This window comes from Haemorhous mexicanus, chromosome 9 (assembly GCF_027477595.1).
Source record: "Haemorhous mexicanus isolate bHaeMex1 chromosome 9, bHaeMex1.pri, whole genome shotgun sequence".
NCBI lineage: Eukaryota > Metazoa > Chordata > Aves > Passeriformes > Fringillidae > Haemorhous > Haemorhous mexicanus.
The window spans coordinates 3,096,817-3,120,934 of record NC_082349.1 but is presented as its reverse complement, the minus strand read 5'-3'; the positions used below and the strand labels follow the sequence as shown (position 1 = coordinate 3,120,934).

General features: G+C 45.2%; 1 protein-coding gene across 12 annotated transcripts in view; it reads left to right on the top strand.

The window, feature by feature from the left end:
- NFIA (nuclear factor I A) overlaps nucleotides 1–24,118 on the top strand; it is a 249,339-nt gene that overhangs the window by 161,574 nt on the left and 63,647 nt on the right. For all 12 annotated transcript variants that reach the window (XM_059853665.1, XM_059853667.1, XM_059853664.1 and 9 more), the window contains 2 exons: nucleotides 6,942–7,059; nucleotides 9,416–9,543. In XM_059853665.1, the coding sequence (XP_059709648.1) occupies nucleotides 6,942–7,059; nucleotides 9,416–9,543 (246 nt within the window). The remainder of the gene's footprint in view (nucleotides 1–6,941; nucleotides 7,060–9,415; nucleotides 9,544–24,118) is intronic.

Here is a 24,118-nt window from a genome sequence, read left to right as displayed (position 1 = left end):
CACTCCTGGCTGGAGCCTTCCCAGCCTCCCCCAGAGCTTGGCACTGACCTCCTGAGCATCGTGTTTCAAGCTTATTAATTTTCCCTGATATTTTATTGTAACTAAACTGAAACACTGGGTATCAGAAATCCTAGCACTCAGCATGTTTTGCAGATTATGAGCTGTGTCTGAGATGTTCCCTCTGCTTGCAGTTGACGTGCACCACCTTCAAGGATGGGGCACCTGCACGCAGGAAGAGCATGGACTTTATTAGAAATAAGAAAGAAGGTGATGGTGGGAAAAATACATAGATCCAGCTTTTATCTGTTCCAGACACGGGAGTTTGCACTGTTTTTCATGGGCTCTTTAATAATCCTGGGAGGTCAAGACCTCAGTTTTATATCCTGTCTACAAGCCAGCACCTCTACCAAAAATAGTGTCCCCAAAGCATATCGGGATATCACTTCAGAACTGACTCAGAGGGAAGAGTGCCAGCAACTGATTTAGCTACACTGCTTTTGATAGCACCCTGGATTTTCCTTGGAGATGCCCCAGACATGTACTGACCAGCCTTAACCTTGTTTACTTTATGAGGTCTGAGAAGCCCACAGCCTGACATGCCCTGGCTACCCGGTGGGATATGTTTAGTGTCAAGTCTAGCAGCACATTCCCAGAAAACTCAGCATAAACTCACATGCTCATATTCAAAGAATTATTTAGCATAACAGAGCAACAAGGTAATTGCTGCAGATTTGCCTAAATTGGTGAGCAAGGTCTTTTAAAGTTGATATAACCCTCTCTGGGTTGTCTGCGTGTTCCTGTGTCCTGATTTGAGACCAGTCCTCTTTCCAAAAAGGTCATCTTTGTGCATGCCCACTGTTACTTTTCTTTCTATGCTTGCTTTTGTTAATATAGTGATAGAAATAAGTGATTTCCCCCAGTTTTAACTGGCCTGAGGCAGCTGTTATCCAAAATTAATCTTACAAAATATTGTGGGTAGCAATTATGTGCCGGGTTTATTTAGTGAAGTTCCCAGAGGTCCACATGACAAGGAGTCTCAAGTAAGAGGCAGTTGTCTCCGTCATGCAAATTTGGGGAATGAATTAATCAAGTGAAAGGTCAGCTGTTTCTGTTATCTATCTCGCCTATCAGTGCTGATCATCACACTTTCTGTGAGCTATTGAACAAGTCTAGACTGTGCTGGTAACAGAAACTTGCTTTCTTCAGTCCTATAGATGCAGATTTTCTTTCGAAATGCTGCCCAGCTGCTGAGTCTTGCAGAGCCTAGTAAAACAGAGAAAAGAGATCATAGATGTGCATCTGAAAAAACAAAGGCTCCTCTCCAGCCCGTCTGATGTGGGTGTTGCAGCTCATGCTGTCAGTTCTCCTCCATTATTAGCAGGCAGAGGGTGTGAGCTCCTCTCTGAGTGTTGTCTGTCACCCCAGATACTGGGGAGACCCTTCCAGATAACAGAGGCTTCATTCTTCCCTCTCTGGAGAGGTCTGTGCTGACAACAAAAGGCTCAGAGGCAGAAGCGTTGGGGACGGACGGGTTTGGGAGCTGACAGCCAGCTGTGGGCCAAGTGAAACCTCCTCCTCTTCTCCCCTGCTCAGGAAAATATTCCACTGGCTGTGGGCAGCCATCTCAGGGCACTGGAGGAGAGCCTCTGCAGAGGTGCTCTGGTGCCAAGTGTGCCCTTCCCTTAGCAAGGGCTGGAGCAGGGAGAAGGGCACAGGGAATGCATCCCCCCTTGGCTTTGAGTGTGCACCATGGGCAGGGAGAGCTGCTGGGAAGATCTCCTCCCTCAGAGGTCATTCAAGCAGCCAGATAAACTGCACTGCCCAGGATGTGAAGAAAGATTGAGGATTTATGAACATTGGCTAGAGCCAAATCAAACATATTTGTTTGGTGGTGTGTTATTTGTCAAAATGACATCATTCTTCGTGCTGATAAACAAGGGAATTCTGACTGCACCCTGGCCTGAAAATGCCACACGTTGGCTTCAACGTGTGCTGTGTGCTGCGAGGAGCAGTGGGGGGCACTTCCAATCCTTCTGGTGAGCCTGTGGCACCCCAAGCACACAAACCTGCTCACTGCTCCTGTGCACATGCAGGAATGGCCCAGCTGATCATCCTGAAACACTCGGACTGATTCCACGGGTGTGAGCAGCACGTTTTGGGAACCTCGGGATCCTGCATCCACACTGATGCAGCCAGGCTTGGGGATGGAGCTTTGGGGATGCAGACAGGGGCTGAAGTGTCCTTGCCATGAGGGCAAGGGCTGGTGGAGAGGCACTGCCAGCACTCCAGGCACGGAGCGTGGGTGCGACTGAGGAAATGCAGCCTCCTCGTGCCTCTCTCCAGCTTTTCCCACAGGGAAAGGGAATCCCAGTCCTGGCAAGGTGTGGGGTGTCCTGGCTCTTGTGGAGGGGCTGGGCTGGGCAGTGGATGCCTTTTTGCATCCCAGGAGAAGCTTTTCTCCTCCTCACAGACACGTGTGTGCAGCCGGGGTGTGATAAACCTGCTGTCCCTGAGCTGCAGCCTGTGTGTTTTCTGCTATACTAAGCACTACACTAGTGAAGGCAGTTAAAGTCAGCAGCATGAAAATTAACATTTAAAAAGATACTCTATATTCCTTAGGAAAGCCCTGCTATCCAAAACTCTCTGTGTGGGCTTGGGTATGAGAGGGAGAAAAAAAGATTATAATAAAAAATAGACTGCAGGCATAGAGTGAACAGTTGCCGTGACCTTGCCTTTTGTATGCCATTACACAATTCAATGGCAGTCCACTCAAACCTTGCTCTCGATCAATATCCTATTAAAGCAGCACAAAAAGTCTCTATAAACTTAGTGGTTAGCTATGTTTATAAATGGAACTCGGCATAATTAGATGGTCAATAGCAGGCTGTACTTGTAATTTTAAAATGAACATCACACATTTCATATCTGTTGTATTCGGCGAAGCCTCTTTGAATCTAATGATACAGTGTGGAGCAAACAAAGGCCTTGCAAAAAAAAAAAAAAAAACCCACCCAGCTCCCCTTTCCTCCCAGCAGCAGCAGCAGCACAGTGTGTTTCCCTTTGTTTATGGAGTCACAACACAGGAAAAAGTTTATTAGTCAAATGTCATGTTTCTCCCATTTAACCTTAAACACATTATCACTTCACTGCAGTGTTACACGTGTAATGATCTTAGTCACATCCCTGCCCCTCTGTAAAAATAAATACATACAAATGGGGGAAAAAAGAGAGGCTAAACATTAACGTGGCTTCAAGAAAGTGCCATATTCCAAGAGAAAAAAATGCCAGCCTGGCTGGTTTTATTTAGTGGGTTTCCTGTTCTGTAATTCAGTAATTTTTTCAAAATAAATATTGCGATTGGGTTTAGTCAGAGGGCTTTTTCTTAATTTCTCTATTAGTTTTGTTGACATTTTGGGTGAGGAGCTGAGCTGGAAGAAGCAGGCTGGGAGCAGGGTGATGCTGCCCTGCATCCCGAGAGTAGGAAAGTGTCAGGCAGAGGCACCAGCCTTCCTCCTGCTCCTCCTCTGTTTGGGCAAACCAGCTCCTCCTGCCCCTCTGAGTGTGTCCCAGCTGCACAGGGAATTTTTGTGATGCTGGCAGCTGAAATGGGAGCTCCAGGCTGGGTGTGGGGCAAGAGGGATCCTTCCCTCTCACCTCCTTCCAGCTCATAGCCCCGGGTCAGGCGGCATCTTGAGATTTTTGCTTTGAGTCACAGCTGCAGTTTCTGACATCCTTTCCCATCTGGGGGATGTTCCTGAGCTGTCAGGAGGTCACTTTGCTGCAGAGCATTTCTTGCAGGGGTAATGGTGTGGTTTAGATGTCGTTGCCTGGAGTTTGTGAGGCTGCAGCTCCCACCACACTGCTCCACATGGGGCTGGAGCCTGTTCCTGGGGCATAGGAACAGGGGTAGGGAGGTTGTGTGGGGGATTGCCACATGCTGCAAGGAACAGGTTTGGTTTAGATGAGAGTTTTAGTTCTTTTTAGACAGTGTTTTTTAGTTTAGACAGAGTTTTTTAGTTTAGATAACAGTTTTGCCATAGTTTGCACCACTTGGATCCCTTTGCATACTCTGCAGAGATGATGCCTTTGCTGGGAGTCACAGAATCCCAGAATGGTTTGGGTTGGAAGGGACCTTAAAGCCCATCTCATTCTAGCAGGGACACCTGCCACTATCCCAGGTTGCTCCAACCTGGCCTTGGACACTTCCAGGGATGGGGCAGCCACAATTCCAGCATGTTGTTGTGATTTATGGCAGTAAATGCAATAACTGCAAGCAAAGGTACAAATGGGCTTTGGTGGAAGACAGGCACTGTCAGAAAGGCAGCAGAAGGGATTTTGGAGCAGCTCAGCCCTGTGCAACCTTTGCCACAGCACTTCTGAGGCCAGAGACCTTGAGCTGATGGGGGCAGGGTGGTGGCTCCTGTGCTAGGACTGCCACAGGGTTCAGGAACTGGCCCCCACAGCCAGGCCAGGCACTTTAAACTCTGCTGGAGTCTGTTAAAAGTGAGTTTTGTTCTTTAACCCTCTGGTTTCAAACTGGCATTTGAGTGTGGCAAGGTGGTTTTGGCCAGTGACCAGCACAGCATCCTCAATGTTTGCTCCCCAGGCAGCAACCCCTGTGGGGTCAGCCCTTTCTGCTTTGCCCTGGGTTTACCCAGATCAGCAATACCTTGTTCCTACCCTACCCCTGCTCTGAACACACATTCCTCTTTTCTATAGGGCCAACCCAACAAATATCCATCATCTGGGGAAAGGGCAATAAACAGGGCAGGGGGAAAGAAAGAAGGGAAGCATTACCCACATACCAGTTTTTCTTCCTTATCTCTTTGGAATAAAACTGTTTCATAAATCTGGCAATGTCCAGGAAGTTCATTGTGCCTCAGATAGAAAGGCTTTAATTTAATGCTTGCCTTTTTATGCTCCTGTTTGGAAAACTGTGTGCTTAACCTGTAAGTTTGGGAGGCAGAGAGTGCAGAGGAATTGCTCAGGAAAGGGTTTGCAGAGCACAAATCTGTTTGGCAAGGAAGTTGCTGAAAACTGTGGAGTAGATGCTGCAGAGAGTACCTTTATGATTGATTTCCATTCCAGTCAGACTGACTGCAGTGTGGTCATTTTTCTAACCCATAACTGCACACACTGCAGCAGTCTGCTATCTGCAGGGTGTCTGAATTATAGCAGTCCATGTCCCTGTTACCTTTTACACAAATTACTTACACCGGTTTCTTTTTCCATGCAAATTCATCAGTTTTACAGCCTCTTGTAGCTGCTGTCAGGAAACTGTTGCAGAAAGCACAAATTGATAAAAGCAGTTAATTTTACTGTGCTTAATTTTTCTTTGCCTCTGTTAACACACCCTCTCATATACCCAGAGTGTGCAGGAAGCCTATGATAGTTAAGAGAAGATAACAAAGGATTTGAGTGTTCTTGCCATAAATTACTTCCCAACTTAATTCCTTTTAATGGCCATTCCAGATTTTCTCAAGTTTTAATGGCCTTGTGCATTTTCCGTCCCCAGCTTTTAGAAGTCCGTGGATATCCAGGCTGTTCCCTTTCTGTCTCAATGACGTTCTTAAAAGATCCTTGCCAAACAACAACTAATTGTCTTGTGGGGATGATGAGGCAGCTGCAAAGCTACATTATTCCTCTGTCAAATCTGACATTGTGAGCTCCTTAAGACTTGGGGTGAAATACTGGCCCCGTTACAGTCAGTGGCAGCACTCCCAGCCCAGACATGTTAGCTGGGTGATAGGAGCTATCCTGTCTTCATTTCCTCACTCCTTCCCCGTTGGACTGAAAGATTTTTTCATGTTTGAAAATGGGCCAGATTCTCAGACCAAAGATTAAACTTGGCTCAGCATCCCTGTGTGGCACTGAGACTGCCTTGCCTTTGTGGCTGTGAATCAGGGCTCTCAGACAATACAGCCCGGGCCAAGCTGGTGCATTTCATTGTGCAGGACGTCCTTTTTCAGATGGCTCTGAAATGTGAGAGAAACTCATGATCTGTGATTGTCAGCCCCCAAAGTTGCATTGTCCTGTGAATAGCACTGGAACAGCCACAGTGGACGTGGTACCATTTGCTGTATTAGTGGCATTTCGGCACGAAATCCATTCTCTGCTGCCTTCAACATTCAGCTGCTCTGCTCCTTGTCTGCTCCCAGAAGAATACAGCACATGGAGTTCATGGCTTGTGCCTGCAGATTTCAGGGTGTGTAGGATTCCATGATGTTTAATGTGAAACCAAAGATCCAGGACAGGGAAATTGCAGGGATTCGTATCCCTTGCAAGAAAAATTTCAGTACTGGGTAAGGTGATGTGGTGAAGAGTGGAAAGTCACACTGCTGGATAAGACTTTTGGGGAGTCCTATGTCTCTAGCTCTGATTTAGCTGGAGGAGAGGCCAGAGGAAAGCTCAGAAGCTCTTAGGCAGAAAAGAACTCAAGTTTCTCATCTGCTTTTTTAACCTCTGTGCTTGTGGCTATTCATCACATGTACCCCAGAGGTTCTGAGGTGTGTATTTCCCTGCCTGTGCTGCTTATAGATCCTGCCAAGCACTCTACAGGGATGATGAAGCCTATCTGTAACCATGCCAATAGAGACAACGTGGTCCTAAAAGCAACAAGTTTCATTAAATGTTAGAATGACATTAATAGAAAAGCAGCGCTTAGAGGAAGTCGTGCCGTAATTGTTTAATTTTAAAAAATAATAATAATTTCTTTGGAGGAATGTAAGAGAGATTCTATGTCATAGAACATTGTATTCTTGATAAAATTTCCATCTTCTTGATTGCAATGCCAGGTACCATTAGCATTTCCTAATTTCCACATCCCACCTGTTCCCATCGTGAAACTAAACACACCCATGAGGAAGAGGAAAGTGATTTTGAAGTGCAATTCATGCCATATTCACATGACTTACTGACTGCAATCTCTTTTGTTTCCCCAGCACCGATAGCTGCAGGAACAGGCCCTAATTTCTCCCTCTCAGATTTGGAAAGTTCTTCATACTACAGCATGAGCCCAGGAGCAATGAGGAGGTCTTTACCTAGCACATCCTCTACCAGGTAATTTAATCTCTGCCTACTACCAGGTTCCTTGGAAACCCAGGCCAGCATCATTACTCATCTGGGAAAGTAACCATTAAATTCTCTGACAAGCTGTTTGGGGGCCTCACGTTGTGGAGCTGTTTCAGATTCACAGAGCTGAATGTTCAGCTGGATTGCAGTAAAGTTCTTTTTGTGTGTGCAAGCCTCTAAGAAAAACTGCTGCGTGGACCTGTGTAGGTCCTGGTTGTATCTGGGTGTGTCAGGAGAAGTTCCACTGGAATTGCTGAGTTTTGGCACGTGGCAGAGGAGAACTTGGAGCATAATAAGATGCAAGAAAGGTCTTGAGATAGACTTACATGCATTTTTTATTGTAAAAAGTGTTACCTGTGAGACGAAGACTGTTTTAGGATCTTGGTCTATAAAGCATTTAGTTTTCATAAAGCATTTAGAAGTTTGTGACTCAGCCTTTGGAAAACCAAATTGCTAATGCAGATGACTGCCCCATCTGATTTTGATTTTGACTTAGATGCCAACTATCAAACAAGGATATTTTTTATTTTTTACCTTTCACTTTAATCATCCATGAGATTAGATTTATAAACAAGCTCAGTCAGTCGAGTAGTCTTGAACACTATTAAGGAACCAGATTGATTTTTCTTCCCCCACAGCCAAAATAGATCACTTATTTCAAAGACATGACAAGAAAGTCTAACTCCTGCCTAACGCTCTTTTACATTTTTATCTCAGCCTGCAGTGCCACCAGCTTTGCAGTGAGCTAGTGCACGTGTGAAAAATCTCTGTAGTTTGAATATAGCTGTTGTTTTTATTTTAAAAATAATAATCTTTAATGAGAGGCTCCTAGCTGTAACTTCTTACAGTTTGCAGTGATTGGAAGAACATTCTGTCTTGCACTTAGTGTGCACGTTATGGAGCTCGGTGACTACAATTCCCACTACACATCAATTAAAAACTTTGTGCTGTTTCTTTCTTGCCTGTAAACTGTGTAGCCTACAGCACTCATCATTAGCACCATTCTCAGGTAGAATTTACTGGTGATTCCAGAAGCAAAAGTGAGGTTATTAATGTTACTTAAGAGCTCAGTTGTTGCTCTTCTATTCTTCTGCAAATAGCTACCACTGATAAGGAGCTAATTATAAACAGCATGGGTAGTTAATAACTTGGTAATATGTTTGTTTTCCTCTCATTAGGCTGTTCCCAGTCAGAAAAAAAAAAATTCTTTAAATACACAGACTCAGCAGAATTATCAGGCGGTAATTATATTGTATGCACACAATTTCCCCTATTGACACATAACAATTCTCTAAATTAAGGAATGGCCAAACCTGCATTCCACACATGCCACAAGACTTTTTCTTCCTGTTTCTCACCAACTGGTTTTGCATACCCGCCAGCTCCTACCTGTGAGAGCTTCGGGTGGGGAGGTTGCAAGCTCTAAGCCAAGAGTAGAAGATTTTATGTCTGTTAAATGTGTTCCCCTACACAGAGGAGCCTGTTCTTGAATGCCTTAATTCTTAATAGAATACAGATTTGGGGGAAAAGAAAAGGAAAAAAAAAAAAAAAAGTGAGCTGGCCCAGCCTTGGAAAAGTACTTAGAAGAGAAATTCTCAGTAAGGTCCCCACACAGTCTGTGCAACTCATTATGGAAAACAGAGCCAAGCTGAGTGTCTTTGGCTCTGGGATCCTCTCCCTGCAGAACTGCTGGAGCCAGCGGCCACCAGAGACCACTCAAAGGGCTCTTCTGTGTCCTGAGCCTCCGGTGAGGGAGGTGTGATGCATCACAGGGGGATTCTGTAATGCTGACACTGGCCAGAGATACCCATTGGGGGCTTTCTGTGCTTGCTGGCACAGCTGCAGAGTCAAATGCTTCTTATTGTAGGATAACGTGAACATTTGAACCAAGAATGGATTCTTCCATCATTCGCTTGCCTTTGTTCCTTCTTATGGGAATGAAGTCTGAGCTAATTGAAAAGATTGAAAATAAAAGTTTGAACTGATAAACAATTTGCTTTCAGAATTAGCCGTGAAAAAATCTGGCGGTGAAAATAAGTCTCGTGTGTCATCACCATATTCATTCAGACTGCAAGAACCATGCAATGCAGATGAAATTCTTGCCTTTTTATTGACCTCTTCGTGCTTTGAAAAATGTCCTACTCTGAATGTGTGAAAGCCTAAATGTCAGACTAACTTCTGGTCAAACTGGTGCGTGTTTAGGGGTTTGGCCTGTGAAATGTCGTTCTGTATCTCACCAAAGCGCCCTAAATCTGTTCCCCCTTGAGTTATTCTCAAGCATGTCCCAACAGCAGTGCCTTGGTTCCTCTTCCATGCCTTCATTATGTGTTTCTTGTATTCTCAGCTCCACAAAACGTCTCAAGTCTGTGGAGGATGAGATGGACAGCCCTGGTGAGGAGCCGTTCTACACAAGCCAAGGGCGCTCTCCGGGCAGTGGCAGCCAGTCCAGTGGATGGCATGAAGTGGAGCCAGGTAAGCCCCGGCTCCCAGAGCCCCAGAACTTCATCTCCACTTGCTCTGTTTCGTTACCAGAATTGCTGTGTTAGAGAGGTGACCAGTTGTAGACGTCTCGTCACTTCCGAGAAACGGCCTCATGAAAATATGGCAGTGGTTTTATTGCTCCTGCAGCTGTGAATGTTTCTGTAGTGTGTCACTTCTGTGTTTTGGCCAAATATCTGAAGTATTTAAATAATGCAGCAGAAAATAGGCGGTCTTTTTCTGTCAAATTGTCCAGATCCAGTTCTGGGATAGCTTTTTCTAGCAAAAAGCAGTACCTGTCTGGGCTGTGCTCCATCAGTTATGCTGCTTAAATAAATATCCCTAAATTTATATAAGGTAGAAGGACTTTTCAAGCATTATACAACACTTGAGATCACTTAGTAATGACTTTTAAGAGACTTACAGAAGGAGTTGTTTTATTAATCTGTAATGCTGTGAAGTGTGATTGGAGGATTCATATCAAAATAGATATCACTGGCTGTTGCACTTCAGAATGTTGAGGAAGCTCTTTGGCCTCTTCTCAGTTAATTTTTGTGTGTGATCTTTCCTGTTGATCATTTTTTTGGGTTATGTTATGTTACATACTTAACTGTCCATTGATCACTTATCCTGAGATCATCTGGGTGCTTAATACTCTTGGAAATATTTTTCTGGGTCAGTGCTATGTGCACAGGTGAAGTTAATGCCTCAGTGCTGCTTACAGCTAAATAATCAAGTATTTATTGCCAATAAAAATAACAGAAGTCTTATTTGTTAGAGGAAAGCAAGCAGTGCCTCCCAGGGTTTGGGAAGGTCCTCTAAAAGTGCAAAGGATCTTTTGCAATACGTATTTTTTTGTCTTTCTTGCTCGTCTGGATTTAAAATAGTATGGGTTTGGTTTGTTTGGAAGAAACACATGCTTGTCCAGGGCACTGTGTATAATGAACTCTACAGCGCAGAAAAGTGAATTCGACCTGCACAGCATTAAAATCAGTTCTGTGGGCACTTGGCCAGCCACCTATATCCTTCATCATGTAGGAAACATACCCACAGCTTTCTCTGGAGACCCTGTCAAACAGCTGTCCTTTACAGCATGCCCAGAAAGTCACCAAATTTGGGCTATTCCAGACTGGGAGGAGACTGATTCCTGTGCCTGGGAGCCCTTGGAGGATCCCCTGCCAGCTGCCCTCTCTCCTCTAATGAGGAGGAGCCAGCTTGTGGGCCCTTATTGACTGCAGATGTGGCACTTTGGCAGGAGGAGAGGGTGGACCTGCAGGCAGACAAGTGCCAGGCTCCCCGTGACTGCCTTGCCACCGCCGTCCCCAGGGCTCTGGTGTTTGCTCGGAGGTGTCCTGCTCCCAGGCACCAGGGGCTGTCCCCTCCATCAGCTCCAGGCTCCAGATGATGTAAGGCAGAGCTTCACCTTGTGCTGAACCTCTGCTGGCGGAGCGGCAGGAACGCGGACAAAAGCTCGGCTTAAAGGGAGAGATCCCAGCCTGCTCTGCAGACACAGATGGCTGGAAACTGGTGGGGTCACTGCTTCTGCATCACTGCCAGGCTGGGGGACAGCTCCCCCCAAAGTTTGGGGTACTCCTTGTTAATGACAAATGCTCTCCATTAGTGCAGCAGCCAGAGGTTGGCTATTAATTCTGCTGTCACTTCTGGTGGATTTCCCCACATGTGCTCATTACCTCTGGCTCGTCCAAGCCCTGCCTTGATGGTGGCACTGAGCTGCTGAGCTGGGCAAGGGAAGTACCCAAAGCTTTCACAACACCTCCAAAGCACCTCTGCTGCTCTTGGCACCACTGGGTGCCCATCATGAGGAAGCACAGCTGCCTATGTCAAACTCCCTGAGGTGCTCAGAAAGGCAAGAACAAGTCAGACAAGAGAAGGTTCTTCCTTCCTCGTGACCTTCCTCACTTATTATAGAAAAATCCCAGATTCTGCTTAGTCTTGCCTGTAAAATGGCAGAAAATCACCTTGCAGCATCAGGGACTGTAGCCAGGTACCAACTAGATATAGCTCAGATTCACCAAGCCATCTATCACTGTCACAGCTGTGAAGAAAAAGAGCTTTCTTTGTCCTGCCCACGTGGGATGCACTTCCAAGCCATCCCTGTGCTATATCCACGCAGCCCCACCCCAGTGCTACTGCCCTGGCTTTCCAGCAGTCTGTCCTCTGAATTCATTGCCTCAGCTTCTCTGTGGAACAGGGTCACTGCAAGAGCACGGCTGACTGAGGGGTTACCTGAAGAGCCACAGCTCATCAGTGGGGAAGGACAAAACAGTGCTGAGTGTCCTCCCCCTCCAGGGCAGCAGTGGTGTGTCACTGGCCCGAGGTGCTCCCCGAGAGACACGTCCTGCTGTGCTCTGTGCACAGACATCACACCTGGGTGTGACACTCACCTGTGGCCTTTTGTGTTTGACATGGGGGTTTCACCTCCAAAGTTTGGGGAGTCTTTAGTGGGGCATCTGCCTAGAACATAATTTGGTCACCTGAAAACTGTGCAAGTGATGTTAACATCCCATTTTAGCTGGGAGCTTTCCACAGCAGCCCTCTCTGAGAGGGAGCTTTGGAGCCTGGACCAGTTTCAGATCCATCCTGTCCGATGTCTTTATTTCCAGAGAAATGCCTTGCCATTTATTTAATCTACAATCAAAATGGTGGCACAGCTTTTAGCATACAGTAATCTCTGAGCTTCGGTGCTTTGTTTTCTTCTCGGTGAAATTTGCAGTAGAAGTTTAAAGACTAAACCCATCTTTTTGTTTAACTTGGCATTTCTTCCCTGCAGCTCATTTTGTGCTGTGTGGGATAACACAGGTATCAGCAGTGCAGAATGGTGCTGTTTCAGGAGACAGGCTGAGGTTTTATCCCGTGCTGGCAGAGTAGTGCAAGCCAGGTTTCCAAAGTCCATAATTAAACCCTGTCCTTTGGGTTACTGGCCAAACAACAGGAGGAGGAAATCAGACCAAGGAAAGGAAGCTTAGACTTGTCTGTGGGATGGCTGCTCTGGCTGGGAAGGAAAGTTCAGAGAGGAGCCAGCAGCCAACCTCCCAGCCCAGTAGGATCCACACCAAAGATAATAATACATCCTTTGCCTTTATTGCCTTTGAGTAGATTGCTTCCTCACAGGAGATTTAGATTTATGCAGAGATAGCTTCTTGGCCTATATGCCTTGACAGGTTTATGGGAGTGAGAGGATGAATATTCCATCTCTGTGTGTCGCATCTGCTTAATTTTGAGGTGTGCACATGAGAAAGAGGGGAGGCTCAAACCCTGGAGCAGGTGTGAAGCACACACGTGCTGGTGGCACAGGCGCTGGGAGAGGGTGGTACTGAAAGGTGTGGCCTGGGACAGGGCAGGGAAATCAGGGCTGTGGGAGAGGGAGATGGAAGAAATGCACTTCAAAGAGAGCAAAACGTAGAAGAGAAAGGGAAAACGAGAAGACAAGCTTTAGACCATACAGGAGGGAAAAAGAACAAATGCCAGAAAAACAAAGATTTGACTTCCTAGAAAGGAAATATGAAATGGAATATGTGAACTCCTCTTGGAGAAGGAGAGCACTCCAGGCAGAGGGTTATTTACCGCCAGCCGTGACCAGTCGCTCTACATCTGTCTCCATTCTTTTCTCTTGAACAAATTCCCTTTTTGGATACTTTTCTTCCTGCTTTGCTTCCCTGTGATTGCCGCTGTAAGTGGTCTTTGGAGGGCAGGCTGTATGCTCAGAACATATGTGCAAACTGGCCGGAGAACAGAAGAGGACAAAACCACTCTGTGTGCTATTTCCATCAGGCAGTGGATGCTCCTCCCGTGCCTGCTCCTGTGTGCAGGATCCAGGCTGCACCTATTGTCCATCCACAGCCCTTCCTCTGAGCTTCCACTCGCTCTGCTGAGGCACCCTGGTGTCTGTCTCAGGGTGAGGCTTTGCTGGGTGCAGATCCTCCGTGCTTCACCCACCTGGGTGTAGATCCTTCGTGCTTCAGCCACCACCAGCAGCATGACCTCTCCCTTTGTGGCACATCAGGCTTGCAGTGATGAGCAAAGGACTCAGCTTTGTTTCTTTTACAGATATTTCCTGCAACCAAGGGTGCAGCACTCTCCTTGTACGTCAGGTGTGACAGCCAAAGCAAGCCCCAGCATTAATCCCATGTTCCTTGGGCTATACTCCTTGAGTCTCACATCCATTTACCTGCACTCGAAAGCTCCTGGGGAGCTCTCCGACCTAAAAAGGCTGGAGTCTGCCAGAAAAGATGAATTTCCTTTCACAACAGGAAGGCTTAGGAAGTAAAACAAAGCAGACATGTAGTAAATTACTTCTGCTTTTCAAATACCTTTTGCGGTATCCTCCTTACCATTACTTTATCTCAGCACTTTCAGTACATAACTCTTGTTAACTGAGAAGAAGGGCAAGAGAGGATAAAGATGATGTTAGTAAGAAAATAAGGCAACATCACACTGGCTTTGAAGTCCTGCACAAAGCTGGCCTGTGTTCAGTTCTGTGGCAGCTCTGCTTGTAATGGGGGTAAGCCATAATTACAGGTATACGTTTTTTAATTCCATAATGAGCAAACATTGAGTTAATGTGTATCTGTATTCCACTTATGCATTTTTTTTTAATGCATTCTCTTGATCCAGTCCAGGAGTAATGTTCACATTGTGCTCCCTCAGTCATTTTGTGGAACATATGGATGGTGTTTGCCAAGTCTGCTTCCATTGTGTTTCTACAGTGTAGCGTGGAAAGAAATGTTTAAGATGCAAATTCAGAGTATCCTACTGGAGTCTTTACTTAGATATTCAACTTGTTTCTTTACTTAGATCTTCTACTTTATTCTTAAATCTTCTACTTGTATTTCCACACGGTAGTTCAGTCCCTAGAGGACAGTAATCCCAGGAAAGGTACGTGTTTGCACTCCTTGAGCTTCTTGAGGTATCTGAAGAGACAAACAGCTCTGCTTTGGTTGTGGCCTTGACCAACTTGGTTTGCAAAATGGCTGGAGCTCTGTGGTCCTTTTTCCACTGAGAGACTGGTGTGGCTGTTCATGTCATGGTCATCCCCTTGCCCCAGCTCCACCCTGGGTGTTCTGCTCCCATTATGCTGTGCTGGGTCTCTCTCTGTCTTCACCTCGAAAACCCCAGGAAACAAAGAAGACTTTCAGGGCAGAAACCTTCAGGAATTAGTAATACCTCTTGCACTGCATGGCTGATAGACATGTCCACAGTTCCAGGGGCTCATGAGGTTGATAATTTCACATGAACCTGCAGAAAGCTGGAGAGAGCTCCCTGTCAGACTGCTGGACTCATCTGTGGTGGTGACGATGCTTTTAAAGTCACTGAACCACCCGGGCTGCTGCTGCTTGTTCTCATGCCACCATCTATGGAACTGTCTGGAAACAGTTTCTGGGGAATTTCTGTTCTACTGAGGAGCTGAGATCTTATTTTGGAGTATTTCCCTTGCAGTGTCAGTGACCCTTAACTTGATGTTGCCGTGCCTCTCCCCATGGCTGCTTATGGAACAACCACATGCAGGCAGCCAGTCCAGAACTTGTTTCAATAATGCTTTTCTTAAATCTGGCTTGGCCTTTCTCCTCAGCATGCAAGAAAACTTCTCCATGTTTACTGAGAAACTTTTATTTATGCCATATGCATCAGAAAAGCTCATTCAGGCATAGTTCAGATGACCACAAGAGTTTATTTTCAATGTCTGTTCGGAATTACATCTTGGAAATTTGAGAGAAAGTGCTATAAGAGAGATCCTAGATGGTTTTCTTTATGCCCTAAGCACAGTTGTTGCCTGGCACTGCCTGGAAGGTAAAATTTTATGTGTGGTGTGTCCCAGCATCAGCGATGCAGAGTGTGTCTGGCCTGTCCTCAGGCAAAAGGTCTGTGGGCTCATCAAAGGCCTTGGCATCGTGCACTAACTCAGAGCCCAGAGAAGTTTTCAATGATTGTGCTGCATTACTACCAAAGATTCAAGGGATTGACTGCAGAAAATATGATGAAAAACATGAGAACCATGTATTATACAAAATAAGGAATAGAAAAAGAGTCCCTTTTCACTGGAAAAACATTCAGCTTCAGAGTTCATTGGAGTATTCAATGTCAAATAATTCTCTGGCACTACTTTTCAGTGACTTGCTGCAGTGGGCACTTTTCACTGGGTTATAACTAGACAGAGGAATTTCACGATCTTAATTAATTTCCTTGTGCTGAATATTTTGGATACTCATAGGCCTGGAGAAGAAAGACAAAGCCTGGGTAACATCCCTTTTCCTTAGACCAGAGGAGGTCTAACATCCAGGATCCCTGCCAATTGTATTTACTCAGTATTTCCCAGCTGTGACTTTGAATTGCCCTCTGGTTCTCGGTGTGTGAGGTCAGGCAGTCCCAGAGCTGCTCTGCCTGTACCTGCCTGGTGCAGCAGCTTCATTACACACCTCAGCACATCTCCCAGCAGGCACCAGTGCCATTTCTTCCTCCACTGAACTTAATATCTAAAGACAGTGGGAACATTTCACACGGAATGGTTCAGGCTGGAAGGGACCACACTGGGGTCATCTGGTCCCACCTCCCTGCTCTCAAGCAGGGTCATCCCAGAGCACAGGGCACAGTCTTGAGTATTTCCAGTGAGGGAGACTCCACATCTTCTCTGGGCACCCCGCTGAGGAAAGAAGTTGTTCCTCACCTTCAGGACAAACTTTGTTCTTTAACATGGACTTCAACAAGGCCCCACATGCAGGCAGCCACCTCAGAAGCTGACTCCAAGTGAACAGGTAGATGCTTGAAGTGAAGTGTATGATGGGAACACACTTCAAGGAACTCCAGCAGCTGTAGGATACAGAGCTTTCCTTAACTGCATTTTTTTTCATGGAGTCCATGTGTTGCCATATCCCTGCTCTCTGCATTGTGGTATCCCATCAAAACACAAGCTGCCCAGTGGTTTTCAAGAACATAAGATTTTTCTTTTCTTCTAAGAGCAACAACACTTATCAACTTTTACTGAAATACCATATCAGCTCCTTGTCACTGGCAGTCTACAGTTCCTGCCGCTAAAAGTTTAATGCATTTACAGGAGCACTTAGGCATCAAGACTTTGATATCACAATCTGTTAGTCACAGGTGCTACATGATAGGTTTGTGTTAGCACATTATAGATCTTTTATCAGATACTGCACAAAATGTGTGTGTTTCTCTGCCAGGCAATCAGAATCAGGCTGCTGCATAGCTGATGAGTTACTCACCAATATAAGTTGTTGTTTATTTTAAACAGAACTTTCCCAGAACTGCACCTTAATGGATAAGTTAAACTCTAATTGGTCAAGGCCAGTGAAGACCAGGAACTTAATGGAGCCAGGAGAAACACAGCAGGTCCATGGTGGTGCTTTGAGCATTGACAGTCTTTCCCAGTGGCATTCGTCAAGTCGAGTGATTAACATTGCTCATTTGCCATCACAGACAGAGTCATTTTGACAGCAAATTACCACTGGATCAATAGCTCACTTGTCTTTGGCAATTCACGTAGTAGCATGAGACCTGTGACAACTTGCCATGCTGCTGGCAGGGCTGCCTCAAAACCATGGAAGGAAGCTGGAGGTAGGGGAAGAACTGCTCACCGAAAAGTCAGCTCAGATTGAAAAGTTCTAGATGTTTTCACATCCCTCCCAGGCTCCTTTTATTTTTTTTCCAGACTCTGGACAACACAAAAGAACTTGGCCTTGGGATTCAGCCTAAGGCGTACTTTCCATTTTTAATAAAATTAGTAATCCCATGCAAGTGTTGAAGCACATGCCTCAGCTTTGCTGTAATCCCCTGAGGAAAACATCCCTTCAGCGTGGTCCCGGAGAAGTCGGGCGGTCGGTCAGTCTTGTGGCTTTGCTCCTTGCATCCAGTTCCAGATGTCAGGAAATGCATCATTTAAAAATGGAGATGGAGCTGTAGGAGTTCTGGGTTGAAAATGCAGAAAGAATTCTCCTGTAGTTATCAAATTAAAGCTGTTTTTGACTGGCCTGGTGCTAACATCAGCCCCACGTGCTGCTTCCACTGACCTCAGCGGCCGAGAGAAAAGCAGATCTTTTGTGCACTGGCACAGTGTAAGGTCACCCGAGGTATTTCTGTCACCAGACACAATTCACATCACCTGCATCCTTTTTCAGACACATAGGAAGAATTTCCTGCATAGAAAACTATTCCCAATGAGATCAGGATTCCTGGGATGGCACTGCTGTGTTGGTCATCCATGGGCCAGACCTTCCCCAGATGCTGTTGGTGGCCAAGCAACATTTTGTTGCCACCCATTGTTGACCAGAGAATCAAAGAATCCCAGCATGGTTTGGAAGGGATCCCAAAGCCCATCCAGTCCCACCCCTGCCCCAGGCAGGGACACCTCCCACCATCCCAGGTTGCTCAGAGCCCCATCCAGCCTAACCTTGGACACTTCCAGGGATGGGGAGTCCTCAACCTCTGCCCACAACAGCCCACAAGATGTAACTTAAAGCAAAGACAGTGATGAGTCTTGGGCTTCACTTATGACACTGAGTGAAAACTCCTACTTTCCTTGAGACAGAAGCAGACACTCAGTTTCCACAGGTGAGCTCTGAAAGACAGAAGCTCCTCTGGTTGACTGTGGCTGTGCATTTCTTGCTGATTTGGGGTCTGTCAAACCTGAATCTTTGTGAGCTCCAGACAGGTCTCCTCTGACCCAGAGATCCTTGAAGATCATCTGACAGTGCAGCACGGGGCTGTTTAGTTGCAAAATGGCATTAAACACATTAAAAGTAGTCTTCCAAAAATTGAACTAGTCTTCTTGTTTGCTTCTGGGACCAATTCAGGATGTTGACTTGGATCTATAAACTCTCCTATAGATTAGATCTTGGTTGGGAAATGGACTACATTCCTTTCATGTGCTGTCTTAGCAGTTGAGATCAGCAGACTTGCTTTTCCTAATGTGTTTGGGAAGCAGAAGCAATATTTTATCTCCTGTGGTATGCTGCTGGTATAGAAATGTTCAGGCCTATTAATTCTTCAGGACACAGGAAAGTCTTCATCACCTGTGTAGGCAGTCATGGGAAAGGACCCACTGCAAAGACTCCATTGAACTCTTTTTTTTTTTTTTTTTTTTTTTTTGAAAGCAGCTGGAAAATATTAGCAATCATCAGAGCCAATATACAGTACATATTGAGAGCCAGTAAATGATGCATATTATTGCAAATTCCTGGGCACTTCTGCATTTTATAAAACAGATAACTAAAATACTCACCTAGCCAGATCAGTTCCCCCAGGAATGCACATTTCCAAGCAGAGGACAAACCAAAAACACAGAACAGAGCAAAATTAGCCAAATAGAATGGCTAAGTGTTTGAAACAAATGGTTTTAAGACCACTGAGTAAGGAGCTTGACCTCCTTTTGCATCAGTCAAGGCAACTGTGAAACTTTGTGAAAGAAGCTCACCACAAAACAGATGCTGGGCTATCTTAGGTAAATAAGTTACAAAAAAATAATAATAAACCCCCCCCCACACACTTTTTACAAAGCACAGCTGTGTAAATATTGCATGAGACAGGGGAGAGGGGGAGAGATGTAACATACACCCTTTTTTATGCAGAAGTTCTGCTCTGGGCACTGTTTATTAACATTCCCAGTACAACCATCACTCCAGTGCCTAGCACACAGTGCAGCTACTGTGCTCCCTGCACATGTTTGATCTTGGCTTTAGAGGAGAAAACAGGCTTTATTTTAAAGGAAACATTTTCACCCAAAGATAAAAGGTGCAAGGAGAGGTGTTAGGAGATGGGAGGAATTATAGGATCATGGAATGGTTTGGGTTGGAAGGGACCTTTAAAACTCATCCCGTGGGCAGGGACACCTCCTGCTATCCCAGGCTGCTCTAAGCCCCCTCCAGGCTGACCTTGGACACTTCCAGAAGACTGTACAGGACCAGGTACAGGAAGAAGACTAAATCTCATCTCTTTTTTCCATTCTCTTTCCCACACCTTCTGCCATGCTGACTTTAGATGTGCTCCTGCTTCTGCACCAGGTGAGGAGCAATTCTCCTTAATTTCATTGTGCTGGATGCCTGCTGCAATTTTCCTGCTTCTCAACTGCCAGGTACAGCACATTCCAGCCTCCAAAAATCTGCCCACAGGGAGGAACAAATGGCTCTTCTCAGCTAGACCGAAGGCTCACCTAGACAGGCAGTTCACTCTCTCTGACAAGAGCTGGTGGTGGACACTTAAGGGAAGATAACAACAGTAGGAGAGGCATCCAATGATGCTTTTCAGAGTACAGCCTCATGGATTTTGGCAGCAAACAGCTTGGTTTCACGAGCCAGAGGTTTTGTTCACATCTTTGTGACTGACTGCCTTCAGTGAACTTTCCTTTCAGAGATATGCTTTAACCCATTCTTTATTTTGGCCTCCACAACATCCCATGGCAGAAACTTCCATTTTTACTCAGTGCTGCATGAGGAAGAACCGCTTCTTTTGTCTGCTGCCTGATCATTTTGCTGGATGCTTCTTAGTGGTTTTCTTTTTCACTGCCAGAAGTAGTGAATAAATCATTCCCCAGTTACTTTCTTTACTTTCCCTCAAGTTAAGTGCTGCCCAACGCTTTGACCGCAGCAGTCAGCGAGCACAGGGAAGCACAGAAATCCATCTAGCAGCCTCTCAGCTCGGGTATCAATTTGGCTCAGTGGCTGCAGAGCCATCTCATACCTGCAGAAATGTCTGAGTGCTGTGACAGCAGCTGTGCTGTCCACCCAGAGTGGGTTTTCTGTGACTTCCACCCCAGAGCTCACAGTGTGAATGCAGTGAGCCTGAAGAAGGGATGATATTTAAATTCTTTCAGTCTCCAGCTCCAAAGAAACTTGAACCTCAGCATCTAGCATGGCTACAGCTCTCTTCTGGTTCCATCTTCCTCAGGGAAGAGCAGGGGATCCACAACATCCTCCAGCTCTGCTTGTCCTCACCACTCCAGCCCAGCCCTACTGACATCATCCTTTCTGCTCTTCCCTTACATCAGTGCTCACTGCTATTTTTGGTGTGATATACACCAAAAAGCATAACATAAAGAGATCCTCTTACTAAATTTAGCTGGAAAATTATAGGCTGTTTTACTGTTTTGTGCACAGTCTTCATTTGCCTCAATAGATTTGCATGGAAGTCTTCAAACCCTGAAAAGCCAGACAAGTGAGGTGGTACCTGCAGCCCCAAGAGCAGCTCTCTGGAGAAAAATGGGACTGTTTTATCTCAGCAAGGGCAGGAGGCAAAGTCTTGGGTTCCACTTATAGGAGGGAAATAATTTTATTTAAAAAAAAAAAAGTAAGGATTTACAATCAACGAGATTTGAAAAATAGAAATGTATGGATTATCTTTCTTTGCATTTAGTGTTTTATTGCAGCAGCCCACATTTGTCTCCAGGAGTATTATCCATGATGCAGCACACTAATGCACTACCTTGCTCTGAACAGGAGAAAGCACTTTGGATGTAGTCCAGGTTTAACCCTGTCTTAGGGCTTGCTTTTGCTTTTAAACAAAATACCAGCAAATGGAAGTAAAGAATCATCCTGACTCTTCCTCGGAGCGTGGCCAGTCCTACACATGAGGAGCAGCTTTGAGACAGAGGTGATGCTCATTCCCACTTGGTCCATGACTCCTCTGCCTCTCTTTGCCCTTTCAGTCCCTACAGCCCACCTCTGTTCTCCATCCTTGAGTGAAATTCCCTCAGCCACACGTAACCTAAAGGTGCTCTGCAAGGAGCTGCTCCTGGTCAAAGGGACTGTTTGATATCTGACATCAGACACCCAGGCAGAATTGCAAATTCTGACTGTTTGGAGCTTTTAAAAATTAAAACATTCCCCCAAACAGCTGTATTTCTTATGCAAATCCCCCACCAAATGGTACCTTGTGAGTATTTGAGAAATTGTTTGTCCTCTGTTAAAAAATGATCATCTAGAAACCCATTAATTTTGGTGGGGGGGAAGGTTTTAAGAGGACAAAGCAGGCTTACAAACCACATTTCTCCCATGCCCTGTGAACTGTTGTGCTATTGTGATTTTACAGTGCTATTTCTCTGCTTCTGCTGGGTTTTTCTCTTTAATGTAATGTGGATAACCCAGAACAAAAACTGACTCTTAATTCTGAGTAAACAGTGGCAGTGACTGAATAGAAACTTGATGTCAAATATACAGCCACCCTGGGAAAGTCAAAATCCATTGCTTTCTCCTCTCTTCCAGTTGTGTCCTCCGTAAGTGTATCATCCATAAAATTAGCGATTTAAAAAGGCATCAAAACATTATTTTTCATATTCATAGCATCACTTTAAAAAAAATGGTTAAAAATCGATTTGCTGGCCTCTTGGGGAAATGCTGTAATGTTTTTGGCTGTCTCCTACTTTCTGCTGCCAGCTAAAAGTACCATCTGGCTTGTTTAGGGCCCTTTTCCATATCAGGTGCTTCCAAAATTCTCCCCAACCAGAGGATTGTTTCGTTGGGTTGCTCTGCCTGCTGAGGCATGTGTCCTGGGCTGGGAATCCTACTGCTTCTGTTCCCTGCCATCTTGCTGACAGTGGTGTGTGTATGTTTGGGCACGGATCTTGCTGCCTCTCTCCCGAGGACATTTGCATCATTGTCAGCTGCACATATTAAATTGATATGCAGGGCTCAGAAACACGTATCCCATCTTTTGTCCCTTTGTTTGTGCAATTGTTGTGGTTTTAATTCTTCTTTGACACCTGGAATATCACAAAGCTGCTGCTAATCTGCTGGCTACTAAGGGAAATGACATTGATAGAAGGATAATGTGTGTCAGACTTATATCTCGATAATTGCGGACACACCCCGAACCCTCGCAGCTCAGGGAATGAATATCCTAAATCCATTATTAATTTGGAGAGTCGCATGTGGCAGTTGGCTGTGGTGTCATCCTCTCCCTGCAAGAGTCACTTGCAGGGGATTTTGAGGCAGTTTGGGTGGATCCTGCGGCGCTGTGTCGAGGCGCTCTTGGTGCGTCCTCGCTGCCATTTCGCGGCAGCCTGAGGAGCTGTGACAAAATGGGGTGGATGTCCTCCCTCCTCCTCAAAATGGGGTGGATGTCCTCCCTCCTCCACAGAATGGGGTGGATGTCCTCCCTCCTCACGGGAGGAAGGCAGCTCCCCACGTGCCTTCTCCTGCCCAGGAGTGCCACCCCAAGCAGCCGAGAACTGATGCTCTGTTGGTGGCACCAGGTGATGGTGCAGCCTCCTCCTCAGGACCCTTTGTTCTCCAAACCTCCCAGTTTACTTGGAAATAGGAACACACCCCTGAAAGGTTTATGAGTGGATTTGAAGCGCTGTAGTTGCAAAGTCCAGGCTTGATGTGATTGTGTGGGAGCAGGAAGGGTGTTTTGGAGCAGCTACTGCCGTAAGCTGTCTTGTCCTATTTCAAAAATGATCTGTGCCATACACTGCTGACTTTTCCTGTCCATCCATTAAAAAGTGAATTATGAAGAGTGCTGAGACAAACAGATAGGAGTTTAACCTTGTTAGTAAATATCAGGTAGCTGATATATACTGCTAGAATGTTACATCACAGCCTCGCTCTTCAATATAAGTTGATGAAATTATCTTGTTACTATATAAACTGCCTTGGCTGGGTACATTCTTCCAGAGGGTTATTGTTTGCTGGATGTTGGCACAGTAGCATGACTCCAAAGAGTCAGTTCACGATGTGGTGAATTTTAAAGACTTGGGAGATGGCCATATCTATTTTTCAGCAAAGGAATGAAAGCTTTTTTCCTTTTTTTTTTTTTCCTTTCCCCTCCCCTAAGGTATTAAAAGTTTCAAAACATGTGCTGAAATGAAAAGGAAATAATAACTAAGACCTGGATGGGAAGTAGTGCCTCAGAGTACTGACTTTGTTTATTTGCTTGTTTCCACCAAAATCTTAATATTTCAAGTTCAAGTTAATATTTTAAATCAAATAAACCTGTTCTGTGAACTAGTAAGGTACTTGAACTATTATCACACATTATTCATTTATTTCTGTGTGAGTGCAATAAAAATTTTACAAGCTGTAATCTTGTTCTTTTAATAGAGAGAAAACTATGCAGAATATGTTGCTTAGAGTATTAGATAAGCTGCAGTGTGTTAATCAAATATTTTCGTGATATGAGGGCAGTTGAGAAAACAGTACAATTTTTGCTAATGGCACTGGTAAGTAAACGGATCTATCATTACATTGTCATGAAAAGTGACATTGAGCAGAAACACCCTGCCAATCCCTAGAAGATAAGTATTTAATGTAATTAGACAGACACTGTCTCCTTTGTTGAACGTAGCATTAATCACCCAGAGAAGTCCAACTTTATATGAAATGGCTTTTTCTGATATGTCTTTGTATTAGAAAGCTTCTCACACGGTTTTGCCGCGATGATATATTTGAAGAAATGACTGCAGCAGCTACACGGGTTTCCTCATGGCACATTTCTTGCTGTTCTGTGTTCCATAATATTTAATTCTTTTTTATTTAGCAGTGTTGCATTCAATAGCTGTGACTTGTTCCTAAGTCTAGAAAGCTGCGTGCAATTGGAGCTGAGCCTC